At 39.1% G+C, this 18,819-nt stretch overlaps 1 protein-coding gene across 5 annotated transcripts in view; it reads right to left on the bottom strand.

Moving 5' to 3' along the window:
* nbeab (neurobeachin b) overlaps positions 1 to 18,530 on the bottom strand; it is a 481,645-nt gene extending 463,115 nt beyond the window's left edge. For all 5 annotated transcript variants that reach the window (XM_037546398.1, XM_037546400.1, XM_037546401.1 and 2 more), the window contains exon 1: positions 18,066 to 18,530. In XM_037546398.1, the coding sequence (XP_037402295.1) occupies positions 18,066 to 18,209 (144 nt within the window). In that variant the 5' untranslated portion in view covers positions 18,210 to 18,530. The remainder of the gene's footprint in view (positions 1 to 18,065) is intronic.
* Positions 18,531 to 18,819: the final 289 nt, after the last annotated feature.

The raw sequence follows: 18,819 nt of genomic DNA, 5'->3' as shown, positions 1-18,819 counted from the left end.
ATTAAGCTTATTTCATTTAATAAGCCCTACAGGAGAATCTTTACTTGATGTGAAGCAGTTATGCTGTTTTATTTACACTGACTGCATTGTAAGTGCAGCACACTTAATTTGTGTGTATTATATGACACCACCATATGTTTAAATAGTCAGCAACATGCCGAATTTTCTGACAATCATAAGAAGACAAATTCGGTGAAAATTTGAGTAATACATGCTGCTCCCAAAATCCATCGAATCAATTTCATCATCCCTCAAGACAGCTCAGAAATGCTGAGATTACTAAATGGCTCATCACATTGATTTATCAGTCTACTGAGGCTTTAGCAAAGCTCAGTAACAAGGATTAATAACTGGTCATCACATTGGTTTATTAGTCTACTCAGGATTTGGCAGAGCTCAGTAACACAGATTAATAATTGGTCATCACATTGATTTATCCGTCTACTCAGGCTTTAGCAGAGCTCATTAACACTGAGATTAATAACTGGTCATCACATTGGTTTATCAGTCTACTCAGGCTTTAGCAGAGCTCAGTAACACAGATTGATAACGGGTCATCACATTGGTTTATCAGTCTACTCTGGCTTTAACAGAGCTCAGTAACACTGAAATTAATAACTGATCATCACATTGATTCATCAGTCTACTCAGACTTTAGCAGAGCTCATTAACACTGAGATTAATAACTGGTCATCACATTGGTTTATCAGTCTACTCAGGCTTTAGCAGAGCTCAGTAACACAGATTGATAACGGGTCATCACATTGGTTTATCAGTCTACTCTGGCTTTAATAGAGCTCAGTAACACTGAGATTAATAACTGATCATCACATTGATTCATCAGTCTACTCAGACTTTAGCAGGAACTTCATCATTTGTAAGTTGATTAATAATGAAGTTATGGTCAATTTAATCATAAAAACATCCTCTCTCAACACATGTGTATTTGTTTACAAGCAGATCTCAACCGCTCCGACATGACGGATGTGCAGACATATCACCTCATATTGAGAACAACAGACAACGCAACATGTATGTACTTATGTCTATGTTAGTCTAACCCTGCCGTGTCCATAACTCAGTAAGAACACTGTGCAGGTTTTATTTAACTATGCTTTAAAGAAGGTAAGGTTCTTATTTACTTTACTGCTAGACCTGCATCCAGTGAATACACATACACAGAACGCTAACAGGGCCAGCAGGATGAAAAGACAAATGAACAAACAAATGAACAAATGGATGACAGACAGGCATATCAATGAGCTAACTTGCTAGCTCAGTAATGCTTACTAGGTTATCTTTCTAGAGACTACGAGAAAAGAGAGATGAGTGTGAGGAACAGAGTTTTGTTAAAGCCGTGGGAATGGGACTAACCACATCAGCCTTGTGACTGGTGAGGGCAATGCTTAGGTAAACTTCAGCCACGATTAGGACCACCCAGTTTTTACCACCTAACTGCGTTTCTATATGGCAGGCTTTGCTGAAGATGTTCAACATATAGCAACTTCAGTTCATCCTTCTAAAGACTGTAGATTCAGTATGCCATAGAGTTAGATATTGTGGCCTCCCAGAGTGGAAGAGAATCTAGACAGCTCCCATTCATCATATCTCCTGTAAAACATTACACAGAAAAATGACAAGTGTAAACAAAGTCAAGAGTCTGAAGAACATCCATGTGGCAGCAAATGTTTGTGTCATCCATCATTCTCAGCAACCGCCCATTTAATCTGTAAGAAATGCAGTGCTTACAGTGCACGAGCGCGAGATTCATTATTCCATAATGCTCTGCCACAATCGTCAAACAAATTACACAGGCAGCAGCACCAAGAACTTATAATGCTCCACAACAGCCTGCTTGACTTCAGAATCTGCTGACAAGACACCAGCTACATGGCTGTAGCACAATAAAACCAAAAGGTTCATATTCGCATTAACCTTATTAAACAATTGATTTTCAAATAAACGAAATTCACCTGGAAGGGGGAAATGTCCCAGCTTCATTTCTGGGCTTCGTCTTTATTACAGATTTCATTTCAGTCTTTGTGGTGGAGGGAGATTACCAGCTAGTCCGTTCTTAATTAGCTCCGATAAGGCACAGTGGCAAGAATCTGCCTTATAGCATGAGCTTGTGAACAAGAGCAAAGCATTCTCTTCCTGGGCTCAAATGGATGCGTTTGATGACTGTTTGGAGCTCTAAAGAAAGACGCTACAGTGAAACTCCAAGAGAAGGAAGCAAAATTACAGATGCAGCATTAATGGAATACATAATCACAGTGGAGAATGTGATAGTGCTAGTGCAAAGATACTGAGGCTAATTTAAAGGCTGAGAGAATGTTAATTGTGGGGCTACCAGATATAGCTCATTTGTTTTCCAGAGAGTTCACAAAAGTTAATTAATCATTTTGTAAAAAAAATTAAATTATTAAAAAATTCACAAACATTGCTGGAAAGTATCATTAAAATGAATAACATAATATTTTACACAGACATTGTGATATCACTGTTTAAGCTGATGTTTAAGTTTGCCTGACTAATGCATTAGTGATAATATGAATCCATGCTTACTCTGTGCTGCCACTCTATCCTAAAAGACTAGACATGCCTTATTTTTGGACCACTTTATTATGTTTTCAGCTTTTATGGTGTTTTCATGTACAATTATTTTTAAATGAACCAAACCCAGTAGTGTTAAAGTGAAGCTGAAACAGTACGCAAATGGCCTGAGAGTGAAAATGAACTTTCAAGGGGACTAAATTTGGTCCTCTTTACCACTGATGGCATCTCAGACCACTTGTTGTTCACACTTCAACTTCTTTAGAACTCAGACACCAGCTGGTCAAGAGCAAATTACTGGAAGTGTTGTTCAAGATCATCATACAAAAGATCTGCTTGGCTCAGCCACATTTGAAACTGTGATAAAATAGTCTGATAGTGGTTTTTAAATTTCATCTCAATTCTATATACATCACTGTGTCTAACATGAGGCTGTGACTAAAGCAAAAGAGAGCCCTGACAATGAAAATTAATAAGAATGAAAAACGAGTGACATATTCCTAAAAGCGTTCTTATTAATAGGCTTACGACGTTGCAACAAAATCAACTAATTATTCATCCCAGTGTAAACTTTTCAGTGTAACAACAAAGTTGTAAAATCTAAACATTCTAAGAAAATGTGAAATAATGCCTCAACACTGTAGCTTATTTTCTAAATAATATTGTAAATATTACAGGTTTCTACTTGCAGCTATATGAAGCATAAAATACCTTAAAATTCACAACACTTGTTATTAGCCAGCATGAGTCGCTGCTTGTCTTGTTAGATCTTTAAACTGAAGATTTTTTAAATGAGGGGTCTGAGTTCATTTGATGTGTTCACATGTGCACAGAAACTACGAGTCAGCTGTTTGAGGCCACTTGAAATACTGAAACAGTCTGAAAAATGTCCCTTGAGTTATCTTTCACAGTACTGTAGGCATAGTTTCACAGAATATTTCGAAAAAGTGATGGCCGAGGACTCAACACAGTGTTCTAAACCTGTAGTTATGCATTTCATTACATACACACATTTTCTGAGCCACTTATCCTACTGGGTCACAAGGGGAGCTGGAGTCTATCCCAGCAGTCATTGGGTGGAAGGCAGGATACACCCTGGATACATTACATTTCATTACAATATATAAAAATTATATATAAAAATATATAAATATATAAAATATATATAAATATATAAAATATATATAAAACAAATATATAAAAAACATATTCAGAATGTATTTACAATATATCTTGATAAGACACATGAAAACAAAATGTTCCTAGTGGTTATTGGTTGGCAGGTTTCTTCAAGTAATTGTTTTGTTAATGTTTTAAGAAAAAAAATATTGGTCATTTAAATGTTCTGAAATTCTTAACATCATTTTGGATCGTCTGCTTCTGTCCACTGCTACTCCCTCGACACCCTGAACAGGAGTTCAGTACAACACAGTAATGCTAAGATTAATAAATGATCATCTTGTTGATTTATCATTCTACTCAGGCTTTAGCAGAGCTCAGTAATGCTGACATTAATAACTGGCCATCGCATTGATTTATCAGTCTACTCAGGCTTTAGCAGAGCTCAGTAACACTGAGATTAATAACTGATCATCACATTGATTTATCAGTCTACTCAGGCTTTAGCAGAGCTCAGTAACACTGAGATTAATAACTGATCATCACATTGATTTATCAGTCTACTCAGGCTTTAGCAGAGTTCAGTAACACTGAGATTAATAACTGATCATCACATTGATTTATCAGTCTACTCAGGCTTTAGCAGAGCTCAGTAACACTGAGATTAATAACTGATCATCACATTGATTTATCAGTCTACTCAGGCTTTAGCAGAGCTCAGTAACACTGAGATTAATAACTGATCATCACATTGATTTATCAGTCTACTCAGGCTTTAGCAGGAACTTCAGCGTTTGACAGAAGCCATTAATTGAGGTCCTCTTTACAGTCTAACAAACATGTTTGCTAATAATTGAGAAACAAGCAATGATGTTGTTTCTTTTGAAGACTTTTTAAATTTAGTGTGTACATATTCTAAAAGTATTCTCCCAAAAATGTAAACAATAACTGTAAAAATAACTTTGAATAGTGCTGCTTAATACAGATGAATGAATATAGACACTTAATTTCTGTATTCTGAATCTGTATTCCTAATACCTGAATTACTTTACATCCCAAGTGTTTTTAATTTAGTTTTTATGTTGATTATACATACAAAAATGTTACTTAGACAGGTCTTCTAATTAATACAAACTCTCTGTTAAAGGGGAAATTCACAATTGTTTATATATTTTTGCATAATTAAAGGGTTAAGATGTAACAAAGCTATTCAGAAGAGTGGTTTGATGTAAAATCCTCCATTCTAGAGGATTTCACACACACACACACACACACACATACATATATATATGTATCATATATATCACTACCACGCTAAAGAAATCCAAATTGGAAAGTTTATCTGCAATGGACCATTTCACATCATCAAATGACTTTATTGCTGTTATCTCAACCACTGAATTATGCAGAAATTGTGAAAATTATGAAAAATTTGTGGAAAACAGTGGTTAATATGCTTGAAATGCTGGATAAGCAGGTGTCCACAAACTTTTAGGCATACAGTGTATTTTGAAATGCTCTTTTAAAACACCCAGCAAATGACACATTGCTAGTTAACTATGTTTTGTTAAACAAAAAAAAAAAAAAAATCATTAGTGCAACAATACTGGCATACAAGTATACATGATATACTGAACAGCATTATTGATAAATCACAAAATAAATAAAATAAATAATAAAAAAAGCAAATGTCTATGCATTTGAATTCTCTCACCACGGCTTCTGTAAGGCCCCTAAAGTTAATAAGACTACTTCATCTGAGCTTTCAACTAGGACTGTTTTTAAGTATGTTCTCCACTGTTTCTCTAAATAGCCTCACAGTTCTTGGCATGAGCAGAAGTGCTTCCTGTGGAAATGGAGAGCTTTTACCCAGCAGGCTTCCGTGGCCACTGACCATAGTCCAATTGTGCAGTGACTCCAGGACATGATTGTCACTTTCCTTTGACGAAAATGTAGTCTGTAATACACGCCCTGTGTGCTTAGAGAAGAAAGCACAGCCCCGTTATAAGATGAATTCGATTTTTCCTTTCAAAGGAGGTTCAAAGGGAAGCGGAAAACGACTAGTACAAATGTTCTCCTCAGGTTTTTCTTCAAGTAAAAGTTGATGAATGTACCAGGCAAGTTCTCCTCCTCTGGGTTTAAGCTGATTAAGTAAAAGGGCTTCAGTGAAACAGGAAAAAAAATTCTATATAACCACAGTCTAACAATTTCAAGTTAAAGGCTAAGCAATGATTGAACCTGAAAGTAATAACATAGTAACGACAAAGCCTACAGGGCAGTGGTGTAAGGAACAATCTGTTGCCTAAATGAAACATTAAATTCCATCTTTTATGCAACTTCCAGATTGAGTTTTGCACAGATTCTGATCTTTGCAAAAACAATGTCATAATGTCATTTTCCTCTGGGCCCGTTTCTGTGTTCTTCCTCATTGTTTTAGCACTAGTCTGAAGTTCTCGGAAACATCAATAGGCATAACTCAATTAGCAATGCAAAAATGTTCTCGGCTTGATTGCAAGGCAATTGTGCCCTGTACATCTAATTTGAAGAAACCTATTCAAGTCAGAGACAGATCCTCAGGGCAGTGCTGCATAAATCCATACAATTGTATTGTCGGTTTCTTGATGCAGTTTTAACCACATTGTAGCTGCTTCTTTCTCTCCCAGCATTTCATCTACCATACCATAGTGTCACCCGGCTTGGATGAGACAGAAATTACAATTTAACTGGCAGGCTAACTTTTCCTTTGTAGAGTTCATTTTTTATGGTATGTGCACAGTTTTTGGCTAATGTGAAATTCTCAATCTATTTTTAAATGTTAATTTGCACTAAATTCAGATCACTACTCTGTTGCGGATCTGATCATTGATATAGAAGTGTGATGTAATGGGGCTGGGTAGAGGGGAGCTGGTTTGTGGACCACTGTCTGGATATCCTCTTATAGTGTCTAAGTTAGTCACAATATGTTTGACAGTCCTTGTAGTTACTTTCTGCAAACTGAAATTACTTTGGGTGGTTTTGACTCAAAGACAGTTTTGAAAAGGGGTTGTCACATTTTTCCCAGGGCCCTGTGTTCCCTACTTGAAATATCCTTTCTTAATATATATACTTCCTCAATTAAAGTTCCTCAACATGAGTAATATTCATACCTCTGGTATATTTACATGTGTAAATTTTTTGATGGTAAGTGTTCAATAAATGGAAACACAAGGACCTTGGAACATAGGACACTGAGGATAATGAGCTCAGGTAAAATACGACTCTGGGAGCAAAAGGCCCTGGGAACATAGGACCCTGTGTTATAGGACTCTGAAGACATAGAACACTTTGAATGTAGGACCCTGGGAACATAAGGCCCTGGGATCATAGGATGCTAGGAATATGGGACCCTTGGAACATAGGACATATGGAGCATTAGGTCCTCGGAATATAGGCCCCAGGAAACACAGGACCCTGGGAACACAGGACAATGAGCCCTGAGATCGTAGGACCCTGGGAACATAGGACCCTGTGACTATAGGGCCATTGGAACATAGGACCCTGAAGACATAGGGCCCTGGGAACATGGGACCCTTGGAACATAGGACCCTTGGAACATTGGGCCTTGGGAATATAAAACCCTGGGAACACAGGACCATGGGAACATAGAACCCATGGAACACAGGACCTTTGGAACAGGGTCTACAATCCAGCCTCAAAAACTTCTAGGGGAAATAAAGTTGCTACAGACTTTATCAAATGCACTTGGTATAAACTTTTGTATCCTTCTTTTATGATGTGATTCCTAAGAGATATAAAAAACATTAAAAATGTAGCCGCCATAACCTAAGCAGCAGGACAAAATTACACAATGGAACATAAAATGAAATAACCAGCAAAGATAAATATGGATTTAACCTGGAATGTTGCTTTAATTTTTGGCTGATATTTTTAGGGACAATTTCCTCCCTAATAAAGGCTAAGATGATCGATGACATTCAATAAAGGCAGAGACAGAGGCGTCTGTCTGCTAATGATCCGAATGATGAAATGTCTCTACACAATGAAACCAGGAATGTTTTGCAAATCATCTTTTATCATCAAGTCATTTATCAAATAAAGCCATTTCATAGAACTGGAAATATTCTTTGCTCATAATACAGTACAATGCAAATCCAGTCTCGAGCCCCAGCTTCCAGCGCTTAACCTATACCATTAATTCAGCTTAGTCAAAACCCACCAGTCAGTTAATCACACACTACACCGCTGTAATCACCTTTCTACCAGCTAATACATTTTACAACCACCTCAGTTTGATTTTTAACTGAAACAGTTCGAGTGGAGCAGACAGGAGTTTATTGCAGGACAGCAAATTAGATCTCTGTGTTTGGCCTAAAGTCACATTGGTTACTAATGTTCTGCTCCATTTGGGTTTAGTTCACATGGCCAACTCAGCCTGGACTTTTCTCTGACAGATGCACCTTCACTCTTTAAAATAAAGGAGCCAAATAAGGTTCTCTGAGGCAATGCCACACAAGAACCACTCTGCAAAGAATATTTAAGTATACGTGCAAGCCTGAAGAGTTTATAGAACCTCCAAATAATAAGACAAAATAGAACATCATGATACTTAGAAGTTATTTATATTATGTAGCATGAGGAGTCTTGCCCAAAGACTCTTATTGTGGTGCTCTTGCCCAGGAGAGGAATATACTACACATTGCAATTCTAAAACAAGACAATGGCTTAATATACCGACTTCAACAACTTGTAGTTTATACAGTTATTATACACTGGCTGCTGCTGTTTACAGTCTCTCTATAGTTGGTCTTCTTTTTTTTTGTACATGCAGTTGTTCAGTTGTATAAGAACTGATATCCACACTTCTACTTTCTAACTAATCTCAATTAGGGACGCACATTTCAGTCACAGACAACCTTCAGATTTCTAAAAATATTAAAATATATACAAATATTTAACCACCTCCTAAAATATGGGCTCTACAGTCTACAATCTCCCATACATGTGCCACTCAGCATCTTACTACTGCCTTACTATATTAAACCCAGTCCACAAATCCATACTACGCACTTAAAAATGATGGTTGCTCAAGGGTTCTTTAGTAAAGAAAATGGGTTTCTATAGAACCAAGAACACTTAAACAACCCTGTGCATGATAAAGGGTTCTTTGCATCAGGAAAGGGTTCTTCAGATTGATGGAAAATGTGTTGTATATGGTTCAATATGCTTTTTAAAAAGGGTTCTATATAGCACCAAAAAGCATTCTTCTATTGTTACAATGTCAAGCTTATTAAAATAGAAGAACCCTTTTTGATGCTATATAGAACCCTTTTCAAAAACTTTCTACAGAGAACCATCTCCAGCAATATGAAGAACCATTCAGTAATGCAAAGAACCCTTTAATCATGCATAGCATTTAGCCAGCTGCAGTAGTCTTTCTGTTCTGCAAAGCATCTTAATGTTAAAATAATCTTATATGGTAGAGAGAGTGTTCAGGGAAATGCTCGCTCTACCATTAAAGAATCATCTCTGTGCTAAAGATGCTTTTATGAAACTTCAAACCAAACTGGAAGATGCAGGTTCTATACTGCCGTCAGGTGGAGTACAGGGTTCTGACATCTCACCGTTTTCAATATGAGAACAAATAATGTTAAAGGTAATTCTGGTATGTAAATTCACAATTTCCTTTAAATCTTTAGACTTCCATGAGTATTTGAAAATGTTCAGCCCTAATAAACCCCCCAACGCCACGCTTTATACCAATTAAGTGTTCCTAGAAGTATGTGCTCAAGTCAAGAGCCATTAAGGAAGCTTTATTCTGAAGAATTTTCTTCCTCCTGCTGCCACATCTACTGCTGCTCTGAGGGTGAGTCTGAGAAAGCCTGCGGCATGTCATGACCTCTGCCACACAACACAGTGTCTATGTAAAGCCTACAGGAACACTACCTGAGTATCAATCAAAGCACACTGAGAATGACCATCCATCCAACTATGGCTGAGTTTGATTTCATGATTTAATTTATAAAGCCAGACTCAAAATGCTCACAGTGAAAAGTCTGGAGACGTCTCTGCACATTTTTGGATTTCCAATTTTTGTATATTTAAAACAATTAAGGTAGAGCTGCTACGTTTTTAAAAATACATCAAAAACTGTGAATACAGTGAGACTGTGAAAACTGTGAAAATGGGACTAATATTGCTTTCTTTATAATGAAACATGCAGTTGGTCTGTGTTCTACCAAGTACTGACAATATGCATGATATGTTCAGAGAAGCATATTGTATGGAATTGTGACATAATTTGTCACAATAATAAACATACTGTTGTATTGCCCAGCCCTAAGCTAAGGTATATCAATCTTCACCACTCAGCTTAATGTTTATCAAAACGTCTTCCTTGGTATGAAGATCACTTTTGCCTAAATAATTTTGACAGCTTTCTTTTCTGAGCTGTTGTTAAAAGCTCTTCTTGAAGCTCTTTTTCAGCCATAGGAGGTTTAAACACCTGAACCATTTGAGTGCTGACATCACAGTAAGGGGCAATGAATGGAGTTTGTATTATTCCCATATTAAGACATTTGTGAGACGGCCCTTCAAGTACAACAATCAAAAATGGCAAGATTTAACCAGCTTTCTATATTACTGCAAACATACAAGAAAAAATGGTAATTTGTTACATTGCATTGTAAAACATTACATTGTCTAACATAAAAAGGCAGATGCCCTCAAATTTTTCAGGCCTCTATATCTAGGATAGGAGTACTCTGTAGTGACAAAGTGGCTAACCATTAACATTAAGCATTTAATTAACTACCAGTCATTAAAAACACAGGAAAACATTTGGATTTAAGGTCTAGATGTGAATATCTCTAAACTAGGAGGATTACCCATGTTTTGTATTGCCGTTCCACAGAGATCCAGATATTGATTTTTCCATCAGAGCCAGCCAGATGATGTTACTACTCTACTTCTACAGAACGTCTTGAGCATATTCACACAAATACAATCTTAAGACTGATCTCAGACTGATTCGGATAACAAAGGCAGGATTTCATATCCAGATTCGACTAGATATGAAAGATCAAAACAGCTGCTTCCATATCAGCACTCACTAATATAAATGCTTACAAAACTCAGTAAATAATATTACCACTGACAAACTTTAAAGCAGGTTAGCAAAAGGGTTTGAAGAGCAATGGCATAGAAAAACCACTTGCGGTTCCCTTGAACACCTTTTAATGGACAGTTTTCAAGTGTGAAGCACCTTGATAGAACCTCATATAGGCCTCATAGATGGCCTTTAATGACTGACTCTCTGAACGACTGGCTCATGTTTAGCAGGCTAAAAGGTCTCCACAAGGGGGAGCTAGTAGCACTTAAATAGCTTTTGATATTTTAAAACAGCAGTTTTTTTTTTAAGATTGAAACTAATGACCAATAGGAGCTCACAATTTTGCCAAAATATGAATATTTAGAGTATATTTTTCATTGAACATGATATACATTGTGTGTGAAAGGTCACACTGTTCGGACAGACTTTACGTAAAGTACTAAGCATGGTAGCAAATTCATTCTTATTTTTAACTTGAATAAGTACAGTTCAGCTCAGTAGCAAAGTACTTTAACCATGAAATTCAACATAATGTACTGAATCGAAACTCTAACCAAAAAATAAAATAGGTTGTTTTGTGAACAGTTTTGTGAACAGTCTGACAATCTTGTAAAATTTGCTACAAAAGAATGCATGCTTTGGTGGACGATGGTTAGGGCAATTGAAAAGTAACAATAAAAAAATGTCAATGTTCCATAAAGGCAAGATGTCCCCTTTTGGTGGGCAGCAATTACATTCACCTGTTCCTCTTGTGTACAGTTTGTTTTCTATTCTCTCTACACAGTGCTTACAGACGTGGCCCAGCACAGCAGGACTGAGTTAAAGGCAGGTCAGTGCTGCACTGCTGCTGCCCCAACATGCCAAGGACTGTAGTGTTGCTCCACCTGCTCCCCGCTGAGGCTGAATAGGTCATAATTAATCTCTGGAGCTCTGAACAATCAGGTAGCTCTCGGCCCGGCTCCTGCAGCATGGCTGAGGTATGTAGTGGTGAGGATGGGGCACTAGCCGGCCTGCTGCATCAACATACTGGAATGGCTAAGATGTAGTATAGTCTGATATGATACAGTCAAATATAGTCAAACAAACAGAAGGAACTGTCGACTTTTCTGAAAATTTATTGATGAAGTTTAATGAAAACAATCTCCTGAGTGTCCCAACCACCTGAACACTTACATGTTTTGTTGATTTTCTGAGTGAAAATGAGAGAACACACTTTTTACTGGACGTTTTAATGCAGTTACTGTTTATAATGTTGAATTTCCCAACATGTAAACGAAAATGAAGCCCATGCAAAAGTAACGGTAAATTTTTATTTTATGTTTAATTTTGTGTGTTAAACATAGTAAATAAATACAAATTACTTACTAATTTTTTTGTAGAAAAATGTCATTATTACATTTATTCCCTGTAGAGGATGTGTTAACTCATTTTATGCATTTTCACCAGAGCGACTGAGGCAAATGTTGTGTAATGTAACATAAATAAACATTTTTATTAAACTTCGGACTGGCCCAACAACAGCAGTATTTGAGCCTCAGCTGGTTCCATCTCACGCTGGGAGCTAAAGTATTGACCAAGGTAGCAAGATAGGTAATCCGGCAGAAGACTGATCACATTCCTTGCAAAAATGCAAACAGAAACAAAATTTTTGGAGCTTGTAAGTCTGCGTGACATCGACTACCAGTTCTTGCATTCAGAAGACCCTGATAGTAGCTGTAAGTTGAATCCTTTTGTGCGCTTAAGTGCTTGGCAGCTATTCCATTCTGCAGCATGTGAGCGATACAAAAGCCCCTTGGTGTGTTACGAGCACCACCACCTGTGAGCTCAGTGACAGAGCTGTCATCAGAATGTCAACAGGCATGTCACTGCACTTACTCCATCTGCTGCCGCTGCGAGACAGCAAGCGCTCGCATATACAGCCTGTTCTGCAATGCGCTGCATTACAGCCAAGAGTTGTCAAGTCAAATGAATTCATTCACAAAGGATGATGTAACAAGGTGCGCCTGCCATCATGGAAATCCACTCTTCCAACTGAAAGTGTGGCTGTCAAGTTGTGCTCACTAACAAGTTCAAGATGCCATCATGTATTATTGAAGAGTCCAAATTCATATCCAAATCCATTTAATAACAGTTATACGCTGTTTACTGTTGGTTGATCACTTAGGGAGCAATAATCTCTACAACATGTTCATATATTCACAGATTTGCATCAACTGTGCATTTTATTACATTGTTTAATGGTCAGACATTCACTTTCAGCCACCCTAGCAGTGGTTTACTCTCTCTATTACACATTAAGTTCAGCTTAAACATGGACATTTGAATCATGTAAGACATTTAATTAATATGTTTCTTACTTGAATGTTTGTGGTTTTATGGTTTTACAGACTACTGCAGCTCCTGCGGTTCGCTTTTTCAGGCTGGTGCATTTAAGGGGAAATAATTTCACCCATTTTTCAAAATTTCTGGGTAATTAAATGCTAGAGATGTAAACATCATTCAGAGTCATTTGATGTGAAATGTTCTGTTCTAGAGAAACTTACCAAGTCAGATCCATTCACAGTGGTGGTGACAGGAACCAGACGTCTGCAGGCTGCATCTCTAAAAGCTTCATCACAGAAAGTTATTATATGAAGTGGTTATGAATATACTACCTGATGCTGAGGCTGTGGCCACTGTAAGGTTAAACAATCCCCAAAATCCTTGTTATCTCAGGTTCAGCACTATTTTACAATTATTAATATTACTGTATACAAACTCTTGTGTGAGTTCAGTGATGGGTTTGGATAGTAAATGTGAGTCAATAGGCTTCTCTACCATAAACCATCTCACATCAAACCACCCCGAATTACATCTAAATGATTAAAATGTGTAGAAATCTTCAGAAATTAGTGCAATTTCCCTTCAGGTACATGTTTGTTGGTCGGCTGCAGTCTTTGAGGTGTATTTGAGAGCAGTTATTTTACTGTAAAAGGATGTACAGGTGAGCAGACAGAAGGCGATCATCAGTCTGCTGTAGTTTTCACGCTTGTTTTCCCTCATGAGTTGCATGTGTTCTACATGCAGCTCTATATAGGTCTAAAAGTAGCTCCACACTATGAGCTGTCCTTATATGTTCTGATGTCCTTACATACATATATCTCCACTGAGTGTTGTCCTTCATGAGAGCAGCTCATGTTGTAGCACTACAGACACATAAACAGAGTCACATGTACGTGAACTCTCCTAGGAAGCCGCACTGTTGTACCTTGCAACAGGTCATCGTGCCATATCTACTTCAACAGGCCAGCAGTAAAACAGGCCAGGAAGCTCTTCAAATCTGTGACCTCGTCACATCAGTCACAATTCTGAACCCAGTGAAAAAAGAACCCTGCAAATTTGTTCCAAAAAATAAACCTCTGTAAGCATCCAGGGCCAAAGACCACTGCCAATACTGTAGAGCAGACATTCCTTCCATTACCAACCCAGACATCATTATTAACATGCACAACTTGCTGCCAGTTTCGGCGCCCTGCATGATGCCTGAAACACAGCAGGTGTGCTGTTAACATTAAAGTGCATTATCAAAAAAGAAAATGCAGGACACGTCGCTGTTGTCTACGCTTAAAGATAACAGCTCTGGTCAAAGTTATTAGGCAATCTCAAGTAGGTTCGGCAGACCTGCATGCTGAGCAGGAATCGCAGCAAACCATGAGCCATTCCCTACATTACGCTGCTAGTTTGGGTTCTTTAAATCATGACAGTTGAGATAGTCTTAAACATGGGGGTTGCATCTGCACCTGATTAAGCTTGTTTATGGCTCTGGTATGAAAATATGGGTCACAGTAGCAGTTTGTAACACCTGATCTAACTTTACTGCTAATTAACAAGGCTGTACTGAAGTGGGTGTGTTAGAGCTGGGAGAATACTACACTGTACTAAACTATGCAGGGCAGGGTTTGTAAACATTGGCCTAAAGCAGGGGTTTCCAATCCCTGTCCCAATCTGATACTCGGCACATTTCTGTCAGTGGTTTTCCTTTCAAACGTTCTGCACATTTTAAGCAAATTTCCAAAAAGTTAATCAGTGTTTCCATTAACTACAGTTATGTAAAATTCCCAGAGATGACATGACACACTCGCACTGTATGGCGTGAGACAGCCTACAGTCTACGTGTGTGGCGTACATAATGGAAGGATGTGACCCTTTGCCAGCTCTCGGCAGAGCAGTTTTGACAGCCTTCAATCAACTGTACTTGGCTGTAGCTCTAACAGTTCAGAGACACTAATTGGAGCAAGCAGTGGCCCATTTAAAGGGGACGTCCAGCTATTTTTTAAAATCTCTGTGTAATTAAATGGTTAAGATGTAAACAAAGTCATTCACATGGTTTGATGTGAAATGTAAAAGCTCCCTCACAGAAACCTATTACATGAAAATGTTATGAATGATAGTTTTGTGATAAGACTGAAATGAATTTGGCCTTTGGAATCTACTCACAGCAAAGAGGTACATGTAGGACACTGTAAGGCAATGTAGTATTGAGAGAAAACTTTATACCATTGTCAACATTGTATGTGAAAACTCAGAAGACGTGTAGGTTTTCTGGGCATTTTGGACAGTAAATAAAAAGGCTATATTTGCATTGCAGACCTGGTTCCTATCACCACCACTGTAAAGAAAAATCTGAATCAGTAAGTTTCTCTACAATTAACCATTTCACAGCAAACCACTCTGAAAGACTCTGGCTTTGTTTGCTTTACAACAACAGAATGCCATTTTTTTAAATGATGGATTTCCCCTTTAATTAGGGCTGAAGTCACTCTCCCAATTCACTACCGCCCACTGAACCCCAGTTCTGATAAGACGTAGTGCCAAACATGTGGCTTTCACTCCCACTACGTCATCACTTAATGAAAACCTCTGTTTTTTGTCACTATTTTTCTTAATTCTACTGAATATTGTTGTACAGTTAACAGAAAACTCATGTGTTTTCCCAACTCTACACTCTATCCCAGCCCACAAGGGGCTTGTTAATTGTTTAATGATTGTTTAATGAGGTGAAACAGGTGTGCCAGATGAGACAAAATGTGCACTATGTGAGGATGCAAGGACCAGGATTGGGGAAAAGCAAGTGCTTCCTGTAAACTGCTTTGGCAGCATTCCCCAGTGCTGATCCTGGAGTACCTTTGACCTGAATGTTGTAATGTTTTTTTAGGTTTAACTCAGGAAAGGCTAATTATCTGTTTAGTCGGATCAGGTGTGTTAGAGTGACCAAACAGCAAAATATGTAGGGGTATTTCAGGACCAAGGTTGGGAACCACTGTTTAAACCTACAAATGTGGTATAAGAGCCATTGAGATGGCCTCAGTTGCACACATCTAAACCTAAATTATTTCAGTTGAGTGCACTGCCATGAAAAAAGCACAAACTTGCAGCTAAATGTGTAGAACAGCTGACAGCTTGCAGCCAAACATGCTGGTTTACTGAACCCACTTGAGATATGCTAATAACTTTCACCAGCGTGGTTATCTTAAGCACAAACAACACCAATACATCCTGCTGTGGCTTATGCATTGTGTTGCTGAAAGCTGTTGACTGCTGTGTCATACACTGCACTTTAGGAACTGACAGTAAGTTCTTCATGTTCTGCAGTGGTCTGCTCTGATATTATGTAGACACTGGTCTTTGCCCCTGGATGTTCATTTGGGGAAACTTTCAGGTTGAACCTCTTGCATTGATGTGATTATCTAGTTCAGCAGTTCCCAACCCTGGCCCTAGAATACCCCAGTCCTGTCATTTTTTGGGCTTCCCCTGCTCTAACACAAGCACTTCAGCTCAGGAAGCATGTATTAATTATCTGATTAGTTGGACCAGTTTTGTTAGAGTCAGACAAAACATCCACAAAGTTGTGCAGCGCTGCTTAAGGTCTACATCCCTGGAGGGTTTAGGAACAACACACCTACCGCTAATATTTAGGTCAAGGGGTAGTGAACTGTGGATCTGGAGGGCCAGAGTTGAGCACAACTTGGTGTTTTCCTGCTGTAGCTCACCTATCAAACCTGGCAATTAGCTCCTGAGTTAAATCATTTGTGTCTGAGTGAGAAAATCACCAAACTGCCACCCCTGATTAAGATCCCCCTGAAGACCTTCATTTACTGGACCAGATGTGTTAGATTAAGGCTGGTGCTAAACTCTGGGTGCTAGATCACCAGGACCAGGGAAGGGCACCCTACGCTTTAAGTGGAATTTTATTGATTTTTAAGTTTTCTGGATAATCAGATTTTTTTTAAAAGTCATTTTTAAGGGGTCTGAAATGGTGCACTGCAGAAACACTCATCGACAATGATATGTTTGCATTGGTGGTGATGGGAACCAGGAGTCATAATGTCTACAGTCATTGTATTTACTATCCCTAATGACTGGTGAAACTATGTGTCTTTTGACTTTTTAAATGTATTTTTTATGGGACTAAGCCCTGCATGTACCTCTTCAGCCTGAATGTACTTTAAAAAGGCTAAAATTATTGTACAACACCCTGGAGAGTTCAGATCCAACACACCTGGCTCTGAAGACCTTTAAGTGAATCGGGTGAGTTAGATTAAGGCTGGAGCTGAAATCAGCAGGGTGGTAGCTCTCCAGGAGGAGGACTGAGTATCCCTGCATTAAACGCTTCAGACGTCTGGTTCTTATCACCACTACTGTGATCTATTCTAAAAGTTTCTCTAGAACTGAGCATTTCACATCAAACCTCTCTGAATGTCTTTGCTTACATCTTCTCAATTAAATTATGCAGATATTCTTACAAATTAGAGGAATTTCCCTTTCCAACAATAGTCTGGCTTTATCAGTCACACAGATCCAGATCCCACCAGAGGTAATAACTTCCACCAGCGCTGGCATCTTCAGTGTAGACCCAAGTCAACACATACACTTAGTCTCTTTAGACATAGCGTCTAAACTGGAAGCTTGGTGTGCTGGCCTGCTCAACCTACATGAGAACTTTCACCTGTGCTGCTCCCTTCAGCATAAACCAAGATCAACACGCCTGATGTAAAGAGCTGAGACTGGCAGGCTGTTTCAATGTGAGGAGAGCTGCTAACGGCATACTGGCCTGCTGAACCTACCTGAGACATTAACTTTCACTCTTATCTTCAGCACAGATCCTATTTAAAAAGCCCAAACCGGCTCCTTAACGCTCGACACAGCGGCTACAGTGCTGCAACACCTGATATAAGACCAGGAGACTAGACAGGACTGAGAAGCACAACGCCACGTTCATTCATTCATCCATCCATTCAGAACTCACCAGGTTGAGCACAGTCTCGGCGATGTCCCTATCCGTGACCTCTCCTGCCTGGATGAGACCGACCAGCACGGCGAATTTGGTCCTCATGCTGCGGATGGGCAGGCCGGCGGGCAGCAGCACTGAGCCCGGCTTATCGCTCGCCATGTCCGGGCAGATCCGAGCGTGAGTCGCGCTAGCGAGCACCGAGCCACCTGGATCCTTAAAAACAGCAGCAGCAGCGCCGTAGCATCCACGGTGAAGACTCAGCCGGGAAGAAGGAGGAAATTTCTAGAACGAAGCCGAGCTCCAGGGCTTGCTCGCTGTCTGAGTCTGGGGAGGTGGGGCGAGCTTACGGCCGCCTGCACCGGGTGAGCGTGTCACGGTCAGACACGCTGCCAGTCCTTCCAGCAAAGACGTGTGGCTCTAACCTTGCTGAATCCGCCGCCCGCACCAGCTTCATCACATCCCTCCGCTGCTCGCTAGCAACACGCCCTCTATCCCTCTGTGTGTGCTGGAGCAGCCTGCTGGATTAGACATGTGCACTCTCACAGAGAGAGAGAGAGAGACTCTTTAAAGGGAATTCCACCTCATTTTTCTTAACCTTTTGTTCTAAATAATCTTGCTGTAAGTCAGTCGGAGTGGTTTGATGTGAAATGGTTCATAGTAGAGAAACACTGATTCCTTTACAGTGGTGCTAGTAGGAACCAGTTTAACCATTTTATTCATTATCCAAAGTGAACCTACACATGAGGTGTTACAGGCAATGTTGACAATA

The sequence above is a fragment of the Pygocentrus nattereri genome, chromosome 17 (assembly GCF_015220715.1).
Source record: "Pygocentrus nattereri isolate fPygNat1 chromosome 17, fPygNat1.pri, whole genome shotgun sequence".
NCBI classification, from domain to species: Eukaryota; Metazoa; Chordata; class Actinopteri; order Characiformes; family Serrasalmidae; genus Pygocentrus; species Pygocentrus nattereri.
The sequence above is the reverse complement of the archived record's forward strand: the minus strand, read 5'-3'. Positions and strand labels throughout refer to the sequence as shown.